Consider the following 22,926-nt stretch of genomic DNA (forward strand, 5'->3'; position numbering starts at 1 on the left):
AATATTCATATACGCGTATAGCAAATGTGTGTAACAAAAGAGATTTTGGAATCACTGAAATATATATATATATAATATTTTAAGTATAATAATGACAATTATTAGTATTTGTAAATTCATAAAGCTATTAATTTGTTAAGATTGCAAAATTGCTATCTTTTGTGCCAAGATTTTGACACTAAATTCCCATTAGCTGTTAATTTAATTAAATATCGAAATTTTATAATACTTTGCCTATGTAATATGTAATTGTACACTGTAAAAAATTTCTGTTGTAAACTTCCAAAAGTGTTGGAAATTTTTATCCAATAAAAATGTGCTGTAAATTTAAACAGTTATATTGTCAAATTACAATAACATTTTGTAAAATATATGCAAATCTTTAATGCGTATATGCCAGTTTTATAAATTCACAATGAATTTCTATTGTAAATTTACAAATATTGTGAAATCACAGCAAAACGTTATATAGTTTATAAATTTACTGCACACTTTTATTGTAAGGGTATTGTAAATTCACAAATATTTCTAATGATGTATGTACATATAATAAACGTATATATACATATATTTAAGGTATTATAACTTTTAAATGTATTTCTTAAATTAAATTAATAAATATCGATTATGTGTTAAAAATGTATAAAACAATATAAACCTGTACGAAACATTAAATATGTACAAAACAATAAAGCTCAAAAACGATCGTAGATGTATGCATCCCTTCTAATCAAACTTTAATAAAATATCGTTGTTCTTTAATCTTTTAAATTTTGAGGGAATATAATATGCAACAGATGTAAAAGTAAAACCTACCTTTTTTATTACAGTTTTAGGTATTATTTTTAAAAAGAAATTTATAATTAACAAAAAAATAAAATTTTAATTGTGGTTTAAAAAATGCTAATGTCTCAATATGGATATTAAGAACATTGTCATTTTTTTAAATACAATTGTTATAATCGCAAAAAAATGCATATACTTCTGCAACTCTGTAATTGCTTACTATTGTAAAGAATTATTATTATCATCAAAGCAAGAAGTTTATATAGTATTGGAAAATATAAGCTCGCGTGTTGGCAGTGACTGCAGCACGTGCTTCACATGCATCAACTGTGGTATTATACGGACGATTCTTTAACAGAAATGTAATCTATTGTAAACTTTTGGTAGACAGAAAAGTAGAGAAGGCACGTATTATCAAGGAATTCAACAATGCATGCAATGGTAAGCGACTGTATTCCGGAATGAACGGTAAAATCGCCTAAATATAATGGCAGACACCGGGCTTTATGAGCTTATAATTAGGACTCTAAGAATAAGACATGCACAATTATTGCATAGAACCGTCTTGGGTCAGCATCACCCATGAATTCTCCGGCGATGCGCCAATTCTGTCTATTGTTGCATCCACGCAGTCACACATTATGTCGCTCATAAATTCTACCGTTCAGACATCACATTTCATAATGAATTGCTTGTGTAGTCTCGACAATGGTGCAAACTCTAATCATAAATATCTCGGTGATGGTTTGGTTGAAACTTGCATCTTTATATGCTTCAATAAAAATAATCTTGAGTAACAATTTCATTAGTTAATTTTGAGCAAAAGCTTATCGTGATTACATATCAAGTAAATTAATTATTTTTGTACGCATTTTTAAATTATAGTATAATATAGTATACTACAATATAAATTAGGCTCGCGCTTATACAGAAAATTTTTTTTTAAATCAATGATATAAAAGAAATAATTGTGATACATCTATTATATAAAATATGGAGAAAAATTTATCTTTACTTATAAATCTGGAAATAGATGATGTATTTTTCTACATATTGCCACAATATAATGCCACATAATTAACAGAATAATTTTTATAAAATATTACGAAAATATACCAATAAATTTAATATATATGTATAAATCTCTAATAAATATATAAAATTGTTTATTTTAGTTACTGATAAATTTAAACTGTTTCATTATACACATGTTTCGTTAAAATAAACTTTAATGTAATTAATACATCTGTAACTAGATGACAATCTTGCGTTTCGCGGGTTTTCTCCGTGTTCAGATCCATTCTTGGAATGCCAACGTTTCGTGAACCTTGCAGTTCACTTCATCAGGGCGAGGAGCAGCCTGATACTTCTCAGCAGCAGCCTACTACTCAGTATCAGGCTGCTCCTCGCCCTGATGAAGTGAACTGCAAGGTTCACGAAACGTTGGCATTCCAAGAATGGATCTGAACACGGAGAAAACCCGCGAAACGCAAGATTGTCACATAGGTAACACCCGTGAAAGCCTCAAGAATATTATCTGTAACTAGATGTTATATGCTTCACAATTAATAATTTACATTAAGACGAATCGCGTACAATATGTTCGCATTAATTTTGTCATGTAGAAATGTCATAATATTTGGAAAAGTTGTTGATAAATCGAACGTATGATTAGTAGTAGCGTGGAAGATTTTTGAAATTGTATTAAACGTGTTGCCGCGAATTCTGCATAATCAGGTAAAACGTGTCTAAGAAAATAGAGTGGGGAGAACGTCCTCGATGAATTTGAAAACCACTAGACTTAGGATGTAGGGATTACTTGGTCAATCACGTGCCAGAAGATCATCGTTAAAATCACTTAAAACAGAAGTCCTCCGTCAGAATCTGGTGCATACTCGGATAAACCGTCCAAGCGAACGTACCACGAGCAGCGCGTATAGTTATCATCGCAATGGCAAGTTACATACTTCCGATAAATACGAAAATAATTTATCAAATCTTAACATTTTCCTAGCAAAAAGTATAAAAATTAAATGGACAAATAAAACTCATAATAATACAATTGAACATTAAATTAAATGGAAATATACAATAATTCAATAAGCATGCAAGCTTAAACATTGATAGTAGATATAACTAAAAATTAAATTGCTTTTTGCGTAAATTTATTCAAATTTTATATTATATAAAATTTACTTTTTTATATAATATAAAATTTGAATAAATACTATTTTATATGATATAAAATTTATCCAAATTTTATATTTATAAATTAATAATGTGTAATCATAAATAATAATTAAATACTGTTACATTTTCAGGAAGATCTAAATAAGGACCAGATAGCCCGTAAGTATACCTTTTTATAATTATAATAAAATTTAGAATAATATAAGACTATCACTTTTCTATGTTTTACAGTGTTGAAGAAAGCCTTCGATGCTTTCGATCAGCAAAAGAAGGGCAGTATCGGTACAAATATGGTAGGCACAATATTGACCATGTTGGGTCACGAGCTCAGCGAAAACACGCTGCAGGAAATTATTAGTGAAGTCGATGAGGATGGTAAGTAAAATTTTGTCGATCCTGCGTCGATTATATTTTCTTAACCGTTTTTCAATACGTATATTTTTCTACTGATTGTATATTTTTCTTTTCTCGAGGTTCCGGAGAACTCGAGTTCGAAGAATTCTGTACGCTGGCTGCTAGATTCTTGGTAGAAGAAGATACGGAAGCGATGCAGCAAGAATTACGCGAGGCATTCCGGTTGTATGACAAAGAGGGCAACGGCTACATAACTACCGCTGTTTTTCGCGACATCCTTCACGAACTCGACGACAAGCTGTCACCGGAAGAACTCGATTTAATGATCGAAGAAATCGACGCTGATGGATCAGGAACGCTCGATTTTGACGGTATTTTTATCATTATCTTTCTTTTATCATTTCATACAAAAATAATAAATATAAATGTGAAAGCTATAGGAGTCAATGCTGGTTATAAACATGCGTAATATTTTAATAATGAATTAATACAATTTTTATCATTTCGCGGAGTTGATTAGGTATATTAATCTCGAAAATTAAAAAGCTATTATTTAGACGGACTTTTAAAACTTTTTTTTCAAAGTTACTTTTTAATAAAAAGATAACTCAATTTTCATGTTTTTAATAAAAAATATCAAAGTTTATTTTAACAAAACGTATTCATAATGAAACTGTTTAAATATATCAAGTAATTAAAGTTACAATTTCACATATTAATTTATTAAAGATTTATATTAAATTTATTATTAGTAAATTTTTATAGCGAAAATTTCAAATTAGTTTAATAAAATATAACGCTATCCGTTTTCCAAAATTGATACCATTAAATATGTTAAATTACAAAAAACTTTTATTCAATTCAGTATTATAATCGGGATACAATCAGGTGACTAATCGTTATCAGTCATGAAAAATTATACCGCATGTTCAAACAAGTCAAAATTTAATTAAAATCTTATGGCATTAAAAATAATATATTTAAGAAATTCTCTAGGTGCACTTAACTGTGATTTATTTGCGAGATTCAATAATATGTGACACGCTTCGAAAGCCAACTAGTTCGTTTAAAATGTGCTTAAGTTACGAAGCCCCGAGCCAAGTAAATTCGTTTCGTGCATGTCAACGTCAGTGAAACTTAACATAACCGCACTAATAGCAAAGTCGATCGAACGTTCAATAAGTCTCTCGCCTTGGGTGGTTCGCCAAGTTTGTAGCCCGCGGGAAATGCGAGGCGCCGCCTGATTACGCTAACGCCCACGTTTTGCGCGCTTTCAGAGTTTATGGAAGTCATGACGGGAGGCGACGACTAAAGCAACCGGAGCTGGTAATGAAGATGGGCACTCGGAGTCTGGTTTAACTGCGCAATTGGTAACGCCCGTCAGAGAGAGCGTTCCTTCTTCATCATCCAGGCACGCGCTTTTGCAAACCACTAAACTACGGCCAAGCGGAAAATTGGACGGTTCATCCATATCCTTGACTGACTTTCATCGTGCAAGGTGAAGATCGTAGCGTTTCTAAACGGTTTTAGTTAATGTCAGGAGCAATGGAAATCCCCCGAAGTGCGTTGAATAAATCGGAACAGGGTTTGTGCAAAATAAAGTAGTGAATATCGTCGTCATCGCAAAACGAGTATCATGCAAAGCTCCAACGTAATTATCTCTAGACGTCGCGAAGAAAGTTATTTTCTATTCTATGAATATCATTATAAGTTTACATGTGAAAGTATTAAAAGGTCCAATTTGTAACGTAAATTATATATATAAGTTATTAAACTATTAGATACATCTACATAAATATTGTGTACTTATTTCTTTTTATGCATGAGTATCTTGCCCCTAAACGACATTTCCCGGTGCACAGAATAGCGCACCGCGTTCAAGTATGCGAGGCGCTACTTTCTTTGTAAGTTTATCAAAATAGATTCCCAATGAATACAAGAGTATTTCAAGAAATTGTAATTTCTTCAATTTTCTTTTATCATTTTTTAAATATTACTTATGCAATGCTGTAACGTGATTCAATGATTAGATTCAGAATAATTATGACTATTTTAATTAAACGTGTTAAATGATTTAGTAATTTCTAGAAATAAATAATTTTTCATCAGAAGTACTCTTGTTTTTGATATTATTTATTTTTAGAAATTACTAACAATTACTAAAATAAATGCTAATATCATACTTAACGAACGTCATCACACATAACTTTTACTAATAAATATATGTATATTTGTAAAAATATTTGCAGAATTAATAATTATATGTTCTTAAAATAAAACTTGAGAAGTTACCGCACTTTATATTTAATTTCATTTCAAAGAGTATCGAAGAAGAACACACGTTATAAATTTTAAATAAATTTGTAAAAAATTTTTTATCATACTTATATTCGTCTATTCTTATATTTTCATGCAATTGCATAAATATCTACAAAATTTATCAAAATATCTTGTAATTATTAATTATTCTTCTTTCATTAAAATCGAGAACGAGAAATAAAGAGAGAACGATTTTAATTACGGATCACGTATATATATTTCTTAATTATGAGCAAATTCATTTTTATAAAAATTTTTATTACTTTCATTAAAATCTTTTTAATTTATTTTAATATTATATGATACGCATGTTATATGGAGCAAAACGTGATGACGAGTAAAAATAGACTCACGCGACTAAAATAAATGCTCGCAATCGTTCACACCGATCACTAGCTGTCTGACCAGTGGCATTTCCGTTCTGAAAATGAACCACGTAATAATAAGTACAGCAATAAACGTCGCGGCGTATGCAATCATGCTGTGAGAAACGTTACCAAATCGGGTATCAGAAATGGAATTATATCGCGATTCTCACGTCGTCGTCGTGGACTAATCTGCTCCGCGTGAAAATGGCCGACCCATTTATTATACAGGGTACTCGGATTTCGCTAAGAGCACAATTATTTGTCAGAGTCATTGAAACCAGAAGTGTTGTAACTTTATGTTCAATGATCCAATCTATTGACCTTACATTTCTTTTTACGGTCAATGAACTCGAGCATCATATAATACAGTTTCACCACATAATGAAGTCGATGTTGTATGAATATAATAATATGAATGAGACAACAATCTCTTGTCTTCATATTGCATGTTACGCGCGATCTCACGCATGAAAAATTGAAAAATTAGCAAGTTAATTTAAAAGAACTGCTTTAAATTCATTATTGCAATTATTTGAACATGTTTTAATCTTCGTTTTTGAATCCCGATATGTACCGTGTTATTTATCTTAAATACAATTTCGGTATATTAAATATTTTATATTATTATTTCATCTATAGTTTTTTAAAATCAAAATTAAAGATTGAATTATTTAAGAACTAGATAAATATAAAAATTATTAAATATACTAATTCATTTATTTCAAAGAAACAGGATATTTCGTGACCCAGAAATTTAAGAATTAAGTCAAAGAAGAAACATATTTCTTGTAGGTACAAATTTTTACTTTGCTGAGAGTTAATCATTGTGATATCATTGAACATAATTACATACTTTTTGCTTTATCCCGGACGCAATAAATTCGAAGTGCAGTACACCGAACATTACATAGTTCATAGCTTGTAAGTATCATAATTATTGCAAGCGATTTGCTTCCATTAAAAAACGACAAAACTAGAAAATTTTGAATCTAGATTTCTACATTACATTCGTAGCGTAGTTGATTATACGAGAGATATTCCTTGATCATAAAGATAAAAGTGAACTATCGTCATATATCTCGTAAATTGAAATTAAGCCCCAGTTTTGCAGTAATTTATATTTCCGCACTGATTATCTGAAATATTTCGGTAAATAAGGCGCCATTCGTAATAATTTATACGGAAGAAAAATTTCTTTCACTGATTTGGCGCGGTCAACCGATGACTATAAACTTTCTTTTGTATTTGAAATTGTGTAATAATCGCGAGAGAATTAAATGGCATTAACGGTTCTTACTATAGAAAGTATAAATATTGTAGAAAATGGAATAAAATTCCTGCTTCTGCAGTGCAATAGCACGTATTATTGTGAAATAATGTTATATCAATGTGCGTACTTATAACATTCGTACATCCTGTAATGATGAATATCGCGTTCAGCAATCTTTATTTGAGCAACAATCGACATGTAAGTCAAATGTGATGGCGAAATGAGTATTCACCGATGAAATTTCTAACTCCTAAATCTTGCACAAAGCAAAATGTATGATTCGTTCTGACAATGAGTACAAACGCATTCATTATATCTTGTAAATATCACGCTATTTTTTTATTTTTACATTTTTACTTTAAATAAATGATAATTCTTTAAATAAGTAATGTAATTCCTCGAATTATTATTACATATTTACGTGTTGCATATAATAATAATTTTATAAATCTTTCAATTGTGAAGTAAACTTATGTATATATTAAAAAATATATTCTACAAAGTCTTTAAAAATATCAATTTATGATGTATGATAATAAGATGTATAATAAAAAGCAAATAATTTTAATTATATCAAATACGTTTATAATGTTGGTTATGAATATTTGCTTGACTAATATGAATATTTCTTATAAAAATTTAATACTAAAATGTAATGATTAATTATTTATTTTGAGTATTAAACAATATTTAATGCAAATCTCAGTTAAAACAAACTGCGTGCCGATTATTTGTCGGTTTTAAAATACAGTCTTAACGAATTTGATTGAACACATTACTGTATATTAAAGCTATTGTATTGATTTAAACTATGTAAAAGTAAAATGCAAACTTTCAAATTATAAAATACAGATTTTACTTAACAGCATAATAAAACATATTGGGGATTTCATCCGTTTAATCCGTTTTTATATTTACATTAAATACATATTTTTGCTAATTTGTGTACAACGGCTTTAATATGTACTAGTATGTACAGAGTGCATCCAATCGAATTTGTTATTAAATTAAAGCTAAAATACGTAATATTACACATTAAATTGACAAGCAATTTAATAATATTATAGTTAATATATGCATTTTTATTAAAATAAAATAAATAATTTATTGAGAAAAATATCACCTCAACCGGGATTCAACCGGAATACATATTGTGGAATTATTTGGATTGGATTCCAATCGAAATTATTCAATAATTCTCTATATCTCTTTGTGTTTTTTAAGAGAAAACAGAATAATTCCGATCGGAATTCATTCGGAATAATTCCATAATATGTGCCCTGGATCTCTCGAATTTCGTGCGAGCGTTTTACCAATTCCACCACCGAGACACATGTAATGAAATTAAATTAATCGCAATAACCAGTATATGTAGGAAGTCAGTCCTTTTTAAGCGACATAAATAAACGATATTCAGTGAAAATGGACCGAGAAATATTCAACACAAATGAGTGAAGAAGGCTATGTTCAGTTAAGTGCAGATCCTTGAGCATTAAATTAATCAGTATTAAATTGGATTTCTGTAAGGGATATTCCAAAAAGACAACATTAAAAATAATGTTCCCTTAGTAAAGCATTTTGTCTCTACGTTTTTACTCGAGAAATCGCAGTATATACCCCGACTAGAAATTTATTCAGTGGTCCTAGCTAGGTTGACCTTATTAACCATCAGGTCCTGTTAAGGTAAGGTTTATTGGGACCTGATCAATCATGTAACGCAGCACATTAGGCAGGACCTTATCGGGATAGCCTTATCAGGTTTATATCGGGTTCATTATTAAATCCTTATTAACGCGCCACAGCATACCCGATTAGAAATTTATCCAAGGATTTTAGCAGATCCTAATCAGGTTGACTTGGCTAGGACCTGCTAAAATCACTGGATAAATTTTTAAGTCGAGTTCAAATGCTATTAATTTAGCATCACATTCCAAAAGAAGCAAAAAACATATATTTCAGAGGCCCAGAAGACATACTCTGAAGGAACTTTATAATCTCTCTAAGAGATTATCCAAATTGATTTGCCTACGCCTTCTTATAGAACTTGTAGACATTTTCTTCTTACGAGTAACACGTCCATCTCGTGGCGTGGCTGCGTACTAGAAACGAGATCAACCATACTCAAACCTGACGAGGATTTTCTTAGATGTACCTTATTCAGGATTATCTTAGGTCAACCAAACTAGGTCCTTATAACATATAAAGCAATTATAACCTTACAAAGGCCAACCATATTCAAACCTGACGAGAACCCCCTTAGGTGTACCTTATTCAGAATTATCTTAGGTCAACCAAACCAGGTCCTTATAACATATAAGGTAATTATAACCTTACAAAGGTCAACCATACTCAAACCTGACGAGAACCTTCTCAGGTGTACCTTACCTTAGGTCAACCAAACCAGGTCCTTGTAAAATATAAGGTAAACCTGACAGTACCCGAACGTAGATTCTAGTCGGGACATATTTACGATCGACTGAGTTCATGTATAGTGAAATGGAAATGGCGAAGAAAAAGTGCATCATGCCAAAAAAGCGCGCAACGAAGCGCATTTGTCAAAATTTAAGCCACGCTGCTGTATAGTTGTTCGGTGAAAGCAAAATAATTATTATAGACGTCTGACAATTTTTTGAATAGATTGACAAGAATTGGTTGCAAGAAACAAGGAGCAAATTAAATAGCCTGATTTACGCCGTTACCTAAGAAGCTGTGGTTTATTTCTGCGCTTGAGGATGAATTATACGAGAAAGTTTATTGCGTGATAGGTAATTTGCGTTTATCAGATGAACGGAATCCGGAACGAACTGATATTTTAGTCAAAATCATCAAATGTGTAATCCACATGCTGTCAATAAATCTGACTAATCTTAGATTTCCGGTTCTTATAACTGATATCTATACTTACATGGTAAGTAAGCGAATATTCAATATAAGATTACTGATGAGATATTGCAATTTAGATATTGAATTACGATATCGAATTATGACGTTAAAGACGCAAATTATTCTCTTTTTTCTAATAAATTTTTCGCGTTTATTTTTATATTGATAAAAAATTTATTTTTATTTTTACAGTTTCTTGTTTCACGTAAATCAATATAGAGAAAGGACCGCCATGATGGACTACAGGAATAGTAAATGATTTTCCAATAATTAATTTCTTCAACGATTAATTTCAACTCTCTGTAGTTCATCTTAAATCACATTTGATACCCCATCTATACATTGCTATGTATGGATATATGCATTATTATACATGTAACTACACCTATTAAAGGTAGCTACGCTTTTTTGCAAGAACATTATCTGCTTCCTAATGCAAAGAAAAATTGTGCAAACAAAAGTGTTTTATCGACGATTTTACTCGGATGTTTTATAAAATAATAACGTAACAATATCATTATAATGTTTAATAATGGATCAAATAAATATCAATCAAAGATGTGATATCTTGTTAAATAACTATCCAATTTAAAGAATGTTTCTTTCTATAATTATAAAACAAATATTTTAATAACTTAAAAATCGTGTTAAAATAAAAAGTATTTTTGTTTCAGGAATATAAGTTTGGTAAACAATTTATGCGTAAATAAATATTAGTTAATAAAATTAAAAAATTCGTCTTATTCTTGCAAATTCGTTAAGTAAAAATTATTGTAATACCTATATCGAAAATAAATTTAAATTTTCATTAAGAATGAACATAGGAAATAAGAGTATTCCTGTGATGTATGATAATATAATAATGAGTTACGTGTTACATTCATCAGCTGGGTATGATGTACGACTCAAATTAAAGTGAGACTCGGGTTCGAAAGTAAGTTATGATGTACCTCTGATCGTGATTTCAGTTACTCATCCTCAATAAAATATCGATATGATTGCTATGTCGATATGTCAAATAGCACTTTAAATATGCGCTCAACAACGCGGCAGCACAAAACAATAATTAAAAATAAATTAAGGAGTAACTATAATATAATAATAAAACAGACTTATTTATCAATTTTAACTTAATCTCGATTAAAATTTTTTAGGAAATTTAGTATTTTATGATTTAAATCTAGTCTAATAAAAATGTTTAAAAAAAATTTAGTATCTTTTATAAAGGAATAAGTACGACCGTATAAATGATATACATAAATATGAGAGAGAACGCCAATAATCGGCCAAAGTTAATGTTATGAATACAATACATATTCTTAATTTAAATTTAATTATCTCAGATGTGACTGTGCGCCGAAACGTTCGGACATTAATCACAATCGATCTGAGACATTAATAATATAAATATGGTAAGGCGTCGAAACATTCGGACATTCCTATATATAAAATAATCCACCCTAAATTAATTCGGTAAAGAACTTATTGTGAAAAATATTACCTCAGCCAGGATTATTGGAGTTCTCTTTCATATCTTTCATATAATAATAATAACGTAGTGACACAAAGTTTAGAAATGTTTTAAAGTTAAAAATTCCAAAGCTTTTTGATAAAACGACTAAAACTCTATTAATCACACTGAAATTCTAAAAATGTGCTAACTTGACAGAAGTGATATAACGCACCGCAGGAATAACGTACATATGTACTTCTTCATCGCGCCGTGCCTAACGTCATTATGGTTATTCGCAATGGTCTCAAGAGACAAACCATAGCTCTCAGAAATGCACTACCGCGATTAAACGCTCGTTTAATTACAGTGCATGCCACGTTTGACAGGACTTTCTCCGCCAATTAGGCGCCTAAGTCGAGTCAGCTGTTGCGAATTCGATAACTGAGTTCAGGTAGTTTCAGAGCGTTAATCGATGCTTCCCGAATATTTTATCATGATGTAAGATAAATGTACCAGTTAGTGGACATAAACCACTTGTTGGACAAAGCGATAAAACATTTCAACGATATATGTAAGAAAAAGTTTTCAACGATATATCTATGTAAGATTCTAAATAAATGTGTTATTAAATTTTTATAAATAACAAATTTATTTTGAGTCGTACATATCATTAAAAGCATAATATTTAAAATTTTGTATCACTTTGTTCAACAAATTGGTTCATGTTCACTAACTGTCCACTAATTAGAACGTTTACCTTATGTATATGTAATGTCCTTTTAAGTAGAAAAAATACGTCCAATTACGTATAATTTGACATTGATGTACTTGAGTTTAAACTTGTACTTATCATCTACATTATATTTAATATTCACCGCATCTTCTTTCATTGATAGGTTCTTTAATTTCTATGTATTTTCTTTACATTCATTTCTATCTTTCCTGCATTATGTTAATTTACAATATTAAACCAATTGTCTTTAATAATGCTCTTGCTTTGGTAATGTAAAAAATAAAACGCTAAATCCAAATTTTGTATTTTGAAACGCGCGGATGTTTTAATAATCGCATTTTGATTAACGTTGATTGAGTTCAGAAATTAACATAAAATCTTAAAAATCAAGTAATATACCATGAGAAACAAGACATGAAATTATCTCTGTAAACAAGCTTTATTTAAATTTATCAATTTAATAATATTGAAAATATGTTAAGTTAAATTAACTTTTATTGTAAATATTTAAACTTTAGTAATCAAATTGAAAATAAAACTTTTGTTAAAATACTGCTAATTTGAATGAGAAATCTATTATTTATTTTGTTCTAATTTTCAATAACTTTCAATTAAAAAATTTCAATATCTCGAAAACATATTAATTACAAAAAAAGTAAAATTTACAGATAAAAAAAAGATATGCGGCAGTACTGTGTAGAATCAATTCTATATATGGAATACGAAAAATTTGTTTTCAGGTTCAAAGTATACTTATAATATATTGTAAATAATGAAACACGGATATCGTCATTGCATTATTCGTCTTGACACATTTAGATCCGATTGTTAACTTAAACTCGGCCTATGAAAGAGAAAGTGGGTGAAGGCTAGAACGAACGATTTGCCACAATTACTTGCAGTCTCCTTCGCGTATTACATCTAGCCAACGAAACAAGTCCCGCTGCGAGAAAGTACAAGTGCCTAAAATGCGATCGATCGAGATTGGCATGATGCACGTACATTAATTGTCAATCGCAAGTAAACAGAATACTGTGTACAATTACATTTCATTGAAATAATTGTGGGGTCGAAATCAGATAACGTAACTAGTATACTATATTTTGCGTTCAAAAAGGAGAAATCATGAAACAAGGATCTAAAGTAGGATATCAAGATAGAAATAATATCATAATTACTGTCGAAATATAAGTTTGATTTTTTGCAAACAATATAAAAATTTTAAGTGTATATATAATTTATATGCAACCGCTATTTATATTATTTAATTTATAAAATCCAAAATATGAATAAAATAAAAGACAAATTTATATGTATAAAAATATAGGTATATATGTATATTATATATACATATATATATATGTATGTATACATTCTACAAATAATATTAAATAATATTCTATTTTAATATAAAAATTGAGAAATAGGTATATATTGATATTTTATTTAAATAATACTAGTAATAGTTATATCTCGCATAAGTGACATAATGATGTGGCATAATAATACAAAAATTTTGATTCAACCACTTTTGCTTTCAATCTTTCAAATGATATAATTGTATTATGTATAATTAACTGCGGCTCTATCTATTAACGAAAACATTCGATTGGGTTTGACGCTGCTAAAGGTTATTTTCGCGAAGGAAAGTGTATAATTAACATTCTGTTTCGTGATAAAACACGATGCATAGCTCAGTTTATGCATGCATTGCCTCTCGAAGCTACTCGCAGTCGCGGAGCCGGTAGTTACAGTGAATTACACAATACCAGCTAATAGAATCTACTATAAACTTGGCTGCATTCCGTTAATGATACGGCCTTGCCCGCATTTCTTTGTAAACTGAAATTCGTTTAGAATCATTCGTAAGTGATTATCGCATCAACCGAACAAATCAGATTTATTTTGGAGATAGATTAGAAGGAAGTTTCAATTATTATCCATCACGCCCGTATTTCATCTTAATCGCTTTCTAATATCAGAATCGGATCAAACAGCTGAATACTATTATTATAAAGCCGACGAATCTTATGCAAACGATAATAGATCAGCGTGATGATTTATCATAACGTTAATTGTCGACAATTAATCATTGAACTAGTAATTTCAAAATCATAAGTCATTTAATTGATTTTTTGATAGCTATAAAATATAATTTCTTATATTATTATAAATTATTAAGATATTAAGATATTAAAATATTCGCATGTTCATTCAATATCTTTTCTGTGGAAATTTAATCAATTAAAACAATTCAATTTTCTTGTGTGTCTCTTTGATAAAAAGCGATCGTAAATCTTTCTCGATCGTACTTTCAACCAGCTGACAGTTAAAGAACTGTATACTACAAACCGCACAATTAAAACCGCGTATGGGCTTCCACTCGTTCTTTCCAGTATAATACAAATTCGCGCGCGGTTAATTGGTGCAGCAGTCGAAATCTCCCTGGGCGCTTTCTAAGGAAAATAGCTGTATACCATGTATGGGACAAATTACAAGATCATATGCCCGTTCGAAGTTAAGCCGATCACGTTTCCCATAAATGTTTTATGGTGCGGTTTCCGAGCTGGAATGGATAGAGAACGTCTTGTTACGTCTCGGATCATGACCGCCAGGGGAATCGCCAAGTAACACCTAATTTCTTACATCGCGACAAGTCTTTGTGAAATGCTGGCAAATAAAAGCTATACTGCGAGACAAAAAATCATCGCAAAAAACCAATCGAACAGATAATTTTAATTTAAAAGATTATTACGTTGTCGATTATACAATAAAAATAACTCCATAGAAATAGACAAAAATTTGAGTACTTTTTTTATAGTTATGTATAGATATCGTAAAAATATCACAAAGTATGTTAAGTACGTAGTCACAGCGTTAATACATTTTTTTTGTTCTCTCACAGATGATGAGCTTTGCATACGTTATGAAGTATCCAAAAATATTAGGTCTATATCTTTTTTATCTGTTTATCTCAAGATTTAGGAATTAAAGCAATCTTTGAGGATTGCGATAAATTGAAAAGATTGACAATTTCAAAAAATGTTAACATGTTATTAAAAATATAAAATATTATAAAACTTTTGTATAAAAATTTTTTCATATACTTCGTAGTTTCAAAAATATTCATTAAAAACTAAAAAAATCCATTATTTTTGAGAGGTTGTTTCAATTCCTAAATTTTAAGATAAGTAGATAAAAAAATGTGGATCTCTTACTTTTTAAATGTTCCACAACATAATATATAAAGCCCATTAAAAAAGGTAAAGGACAGTTTCGACAGTTTCCTGATAAGACATTAAGAATCGCTAAGAATAGTTTTTTGTATAATATAATGTAATAATATAAATCAATAAATAAAAGAAGAGCTACGAGCCAATTATAATGTAAAATATTTAATAATTTACAAATCGTACATACAAACGTTTCGACACCGATCGGGTCATTTTCAATGTAAAAACAAACAATATTACATAAATTATCGGAATAATGTGACTGAAATTTCCGATAATTTATGTAATATTGTTTGTTGTTACATTGAAAATGACCCGATCGGTGTCGAAACGTTTGTATGTACGATTTTAAAATTATTAAATATTTTACATTATATTATAATTAGCTCGTAGCCCTTCTTTTATTTATTGATTTATTCTGATTGAGCCATATTAAGAATTATTATTATGTAATAATATAATGTAATAACAAACAGAAGTTAATAGCTCGCGGCGAGAATATGTAAAGTTGTCGATGAGAAACGGTCAACACCCGCATGGTAACTATGTAAGGCCAAACGTTGCTTAGATCCCGTAGAAAGGAAATGCCTGCCGATTGATTGATATTCAACTGCGACTGTTTATAAGGCGTTATTGCGAGAAACTAAGGCAACCGCACTTCACATGCTGTTCGAAACTGTCGTCGCGTTCAAATAGTGCTTCAAAGCTCGACCGCTGTTCAATGGACGTGAAAAATAATCACTACATTATACTCTTACATGGATTTTATGACGCAACCTACAAGTACAATACTCTTTTGAATTATGTTAAATTATATCCTCGACTTTTTTTCTCATACTGTCACAGGAAATTTTTATTTTATTGAAATAAAAAATATTTCCTTATATTTAATTTTATAAAAAATAGCTTCCTAAGGAAATTAATTACGAAATAAAAATTTCTCATAAAATATAAACATTTTATTGATAAACGCGATTGTTTCTTGCTCTAATAATTATATTACGATAAATGCAAATTGACTATATATCAATTATACGTGTTAGATTACAGGATAAATTACTAAGACATAATTAAAAAGCGGCAACAAAAATTAGGTACTTGACAGAAATAACGATAAAATGTCCGATTATAAATGTACGTTAGGAAGTTATTTTTTCTCTGGTAGAAAAATTATATACGATATAATACGAAACGGCACAGAAACTACTTGCATTTCGCGAGTTTGCCACGCACGAATTAGCGTGCAACGACAGCGTTCTCCGCATTCGCGAAAGTAAAAGTTATCGACAGATACGATCGTATTCTACATAAACAAGCGAACCATAAATAATTCCAAAGCTGGTTCCAATCGATCTGCAACGTTACTAAATCGCCACCGTAGTTAGATCGATAATGCATAACGCGAGTGTAGTACATACAGAAAGTTATAAGACACCAAAAAATATAATTCACCGTAGAACTGACCAGTTAAATGTGTTTCTTCATTTGTGCTTTTTAATTTTTACTAACTTGTTATGTTAACTATATTTTAATAATTTAGAAATAATTAATATAAGTTATTTTGTGACTTTCCTCATAATAAAAATTTTTTATTTTTTAGAAATTCGAATAAATGAGTTTAAATAAATTTTTATCATGCTATTTTATTTTGTCGTAAATATTTTGTAAAGATTTATGTATTATCTCGTTCAATAGATATATACCTTATTTCATTTAATTATACATCTTGACGTTGTAATTAAACGCTTTCTTAGATTTGGGAAATAATAGCAAGGCTAAACCGGATAAAGATTGCAGATCCGGATAAAGATTGCACGAATTCATAATGTGTTCGCAATATATGCGTTCACAATAAGAAAGTAAATTTACACAGAAAAGAAATTCGCTAATCATGTTTAATATATCATCAAGTGAAGTTTCTAGAATAAAAACATTTTTGCGATCTAATAAAATTAAGCTGTATTAACCTATTTATTAATAAATAAAATATAAATATATATCCTTTTTGTAAAAAAACGTGATGTATCATTGATCACTTTAAGACTTATGTTCACTCATTTCCAAGGAATAAATCGTGTAGTAATCAATTTGCCGAAATGCTCTAAAATTTCGTTTTTTATTTTAATTACATAAAATTATTATTGTAATAAAAAATATTGCGTATTTTGTTTATTTTGCAGTATAATAAAAAAATGTTTTGTATGTATTTTATATACAGAGGAGAGTGGGCAAATTGCGAATATCTAAGGAAAAAATTAAATAAAATCGATGATTATTTATCAATTAATGAAGTTTTTACTCAAAAGATTCCTATTCCAGATATTTGACTTTGAATGATAATAATTAACATTCATATATTATAAAAATAAATTATAATTAAAAAAAAAAAACAAAATCTTTACGTTAGAAATTAGCTGCCCTATTCTGTAACTCTTAACGACAATATCGATATCATTATAGTATCGTTGCGCAGATATTTTATATGGTGAAAAAGCTGCGCAACGACACATAACGATATCGATTGTCGTTAAAAGTTACAGAATAGGGCCCCAGGGACAATGCCGAATCGATTTCATTTTTTGTTAAAAATTACAATTTACATTAATAATATATAAATGTTAATTATTTTAGTTTAAAACTAATATTTTTTGAGTAAAGAATTCTATAATTAATAAATAATCGACTTATCGTTGACTTTATTTAATTTTTCCCTTAGATATTTGCAATTCCCCTCTACATCACCTACAAATAATCGAAAACATGTAATGGTATTTCCCTTAAACAGCATGGGCATTCTTTATGATCACGTATTATAGTACGGCACTAAACGTACATCGACCTATCACTGGATGCAAGAAACGAAAAGTTATCACTACTCTAATATACTGCAATAGTATTTTTCGCGTTTATTTACGCATGTTCGCAATTTCCCTCTACAATATTTTTTTTAACATATTCAATATATTTTACATAAATTTCACTGTAATGAAAGCAATTTAAGAAAAAACTGTCAGTTATATCATAGATCTCTTTACAAGTGATCACACGGTTTCTATGATAGAACTTATCGCATTAGAGAAAGAAAGAGGAAAACAAAACTCATATCCTTCTCATGATGCGATCAACCGAAATCCCATACGGAAAACTAAATTCCGGGATCGTAAACTCTAATGTTAACTGACGTATTAGAAAGGAAAACTATATGCGCCCAGCACGTGCACCGATCTGCGCGTATGCTATCCGTGAAAGTCCAGACCTCGGTTCGCACGAGCCTGCTGGGGAATCACTCTAGGTGATCTGTACCCGGGGCGCTTTCCAACCGATGACTTGCGCGACGTGACGTTTACTCCGCGGTAACGGATATTCAGTACCGTATGTAACAACATCCACAAGGCATCGGCTGTAATCGAGCATGTCCTTCGAAAACGGCATTCACTGATGGTAACCGATAGATATAAGGTGTTTCTCAGGGCCGTAGAGAGTCCCAGTTATTATATCAATGAAGGCTGAACTGTGATATGATGAATTAAAGTCGGTAACCCACTCTTCTCCTCTACATTCATTTATAAATTAATGAATATTTGATGTAATTGATTGCGTCGTTCTTAGCATAATAAAATATATCTGCTATAAAGGCTGGACTATGCGAACAAAGTTGGCAATCCACTATTGCCATATGTATTATAAATTAATGAAAGTTTGACGTAATTGATTGCGCTTCGTTCATGTAGAACATTCTTATCATAACAAAATGTATCCGTTATACAGGATATCTCATTTTAATCAATTTAGTCAATTTTCTCCGAAATTATTAATAATACAAAAAAATATTTAAAATGAAAGTGGAATGACTTTAAAGGGACCAATTTTGATCATGTTTCTTTTTTAGATAGCGTTAAAAAGATGAAGGTCACCTGCACTTTTTGAAATAGAATTAGGTACGATTTTTTCACATAATATAATGTCCATTATTCTGTATATAATTATTCTGTATATAAAAATACTAAAGTAAAGATATCAGAAATTCAATAGTTTACAAGAAATTTATACTTTATTCTGGTAAATTTTGACATGAAATAGAAAATATCGCAAACTATTTATTTTTTTCATAACTATATCTTAATATTTGTATACATAAATATAACTGATGAGTCGATTGATGTAAAGAAAACACAATGTGATTTTTAAAAGATTTCTAAAAGTTTAAAAGATTTTTAAAAGTTTTCTATTAATTTTTTAATATCTCTACAATAGTACTTTTGCAGAATAATTAAAGGAATCGTATTATGTGAAAAAATTTCATTCTTACAAAGTGGAGGTGCCCTTCATATCTTAAACCTAAAAATTTTTTGTATCATCAATAATTTCGGAGAAAAATGATTGGATTGAATGTGATTATAAAATATGGGAACACCCTGTATATCCGCGTAGTACTTCCCGACGGAGAGAAACTCACTATTTATTAAAATAAAAATGTAATTCTGAATCTTATTTTGCCATATTATTCGTTAATAATACACGTGAAGATCTAAATTCTCCGGATGTAATCTTATTTGCCTCTTTAACTTCAAGTTCTTATAAGGTATCGCAACGCCCAACCCGCCGACTTAATTAATAGAGTTAATCGAAAGTTTAATGATGCATTTTGCTAGTTGTGTATTTTGCACGGTCAATCCTGTGTTACGCTACCGAATGCCTATCAGCATATAATGCTAGATCGCGGGCAAATTCGTTAGAACGCGCGGGCGTTAAAAGCCGCACAAACTCCTTTCACCATACCATCGGATCAACGGAGCATGCTACAGACGGATCGCTGCGTCTAACCGGTCGAATGACCACTCTCAAATGTGATTCACGACTAAACTCGACCGACTGGTCCCGCTCGCCACTTGAAATCAGATCCATTGGCGAGCAGAAATCAAGCTGAGGTGGATAATTTGAACATTGTACAAGCGAGTAATATCGAGATCATGCACATTCAATTAAAGGAGAAACGAGAGATTATTAAAAAGATATGTTCTATAATAAAGATAATTCTGCATATAATATTGCTTCATCACGTAATTACTTTTTTTTTCATACACAATATTTATAAACCCTGTTTTAGAAATAATATAATATTTTTACATTTTTTAATACACGTTCAAAAGAATATTCTCATCACATTATATTCATACTTTTAATTGAATATATAAATGTATATAGTTACAATTAAAAATGTTAATGTAAAGTGATAACATTCTTATGCGTGTCACAAATACAAAAAATTCTAGACAACTACTTGTTTATTCAGTCACAAACGTTTTAATATTGACACATTGCGTATAGATCTCAGAGGCTGTCGTTTATTAAAGTGAAGAAATTATTTTGCTTCACGTCATACTTTGTTCTCTTTCGCAAGTTTACATCCTGTTAAAAAATAACTTGGCGAAAGAAACGTTAATGACAGCGTGACATGACACACGTGGATACGTCGAAATGCTCAGGATTATTTCAGGCTCACCCGGAATTAGAGATACAAAATTAAAAGTTGCGGGAGAAAGGATTACTCACCAGACATAATGCAATATATTTGACGCATATCCATTTATGAAAATGGACCAAAATGCGATCATCCGCATGTTAAACTTAATCCGCCAAGTTGGAATTTAACGACTTTCGCGTTTCTCATGTTTTTTGTTTACGATTCAATCAAATATAAATGTATATAAGTTTTCTGCTTTTCATACAGTATAATTTAGATATTACTTATAGATGCGTTATAGAATTTGTTGCGAAAATTAACTCGCTGTTAAATGTTTTTAAGTGATGTGTGTTCCACGCTTTATAACTTCGTCTAAATTAACAAACTCAATTAATTTTATTATTATTGTAACTCTGTTAAAATTTTAAAAAATCAATAAATAAAAACAGAAGCAATTATTTTTTAGATAATTTTAAATTCTGGACTTTAGAGGTTTTAGCAACGCATATTACATGCATATTTCATGTGACTGCAAAATATTGTATGATATTTTTTTATCGATTATAACGCAATTATTACATGAATCAAAAATGTCTATGCATCCAATTAATATTGTTTTCAATTACGAATATTTAAAGTAAAATAAATGAAAAATTCTGCAATATTATGTCACATTACTTGACTAAATTAAATACTTTGAAATCACAGCACTTACTGAATAATAATACTTCAGAAGTTGCCTCGACACAATCAAACTTTACATAACAATTTTAAATTCCGAATAAAATGATTATTTTCTATACATCAATATATAATAGTTGAGTAAATACACAATATATATTCGTAGATGATATTTACATAATACAGCAAAATAATATTATAATTCGCGAGGAATTATATGGACAATTAGAAAGAAGCGAAATTAAGTGTATTTACGGTTCAATAATGCCGAGACTGACACGGTAAAATTGATCCGTTTTACGATTTCACGCTATTTTTCGAATGTCTGTAATATTTGTAATTATAACATTGATAAATTAACGCTTATGTAAAAATACAATCTATATTGCATATACATGTTGATAATGTAGCGTTCTTTTCATGCTACATTTTGAAAACCTTTCCTTTTCTAAATTAACATCGATCTTAATATCTTTAACAGTTGACAAATAGCTTACAATTGAGCGTGAATTGTTTCTCTCTTTCTACTTATTGTTAGTTCAATTGAATCATGTCACTGAACATTAGATGAAAGATGATTATTGCTACATCAGAACGTTTCACTAATTGTGAAATAAGTTCTGTCTATAATATAACCACATTAATTAATGCAGTTGGAACAATAATATCAATCAAAACTGCCGATTTTAAATGTGTAACATAATTGCAATCTATATCTTCTCAAAATAAAAAAATTCTTGAATCAATTAAAAATACATATATCGTTTGTTTTATTTATATGTGAAATCTTATTGGATAAATTTGAAAGGAAAAAGACGTGGAAATTATACAGACACAACAGAATTAATAGAATTTATAAAAATAAATTAAATCTACTCTACACTTATGAAATTTTAAAAGTGTAAGTAAGAAAAAATAAAGTAAATGTTAATATTACTAATATTAATAAACTACATATTAAGTTAAACAAAAATAAAGCTAAAATACGCGTAGATATTTAAGAAAAAGTATGAATTATATTCATGTAACTTTTATTTTTGAATTTTTTTGTTAAATAAATTAATTTTGTTTTTACTAACAAAGTATGCTTACAAAATCTCTAAACTTTTTATAATTTTTGAAAAAATATAGACTTTACAATTGAAAATTTCGTTCTGATGTAACAATTATCAGATTACTGCAATCAATTGTA

At 29.6% G+C, this 22,926-nt stretch overlaps 1 protein-coding gene across 1 annotated transcript; it reads left to right on the top strand.

Annotated features, from left to right (window-relative positions):
• Positions 1-2,620: 2,620 nt before the first annotated feature.
• Positions 2,621-5,122, top strand: LOC108722000 (troponin C-like). The gene is made up of 5 exons (XM_018446881.1): positions 2,621-2,740; positions 3,108-3,135; positions 3,208-3,351; positions 3,450-3,701; positions 4,608-5,122. The coding sequence occupies exons 1-5, from the start codon at positions 2,738-2,740 to the stop codon at positions 4,640-4,642; spliced, it is 462 nt and encodes a 153-aa protein (XP_018302383.1). The 5' UTR covers positions 2,621-2,737; the 3' UTR covers positions 4,643-5,122.
• Positions 5,123-22,926: the final 17,804 nt, after the last annotated feature.

This window comes from Mycetomoellerius zeteki, unplaced genomic scaffold (genome assembly GCF_001594055.1).
Source record: "Mycetomoellerius zeteki isolate Tzet28-1 unplaced genomic scaffold, Tzet1.0 scaffold19, whole genome shotgun sequence".
Taxonomy (NCBI): Eukaryota; Metazoa; Arthropoda; class Insecta; order Hymenoptera; family Formicidae; genus Mycetomoellerius; species Mycetomoellerius zeteki.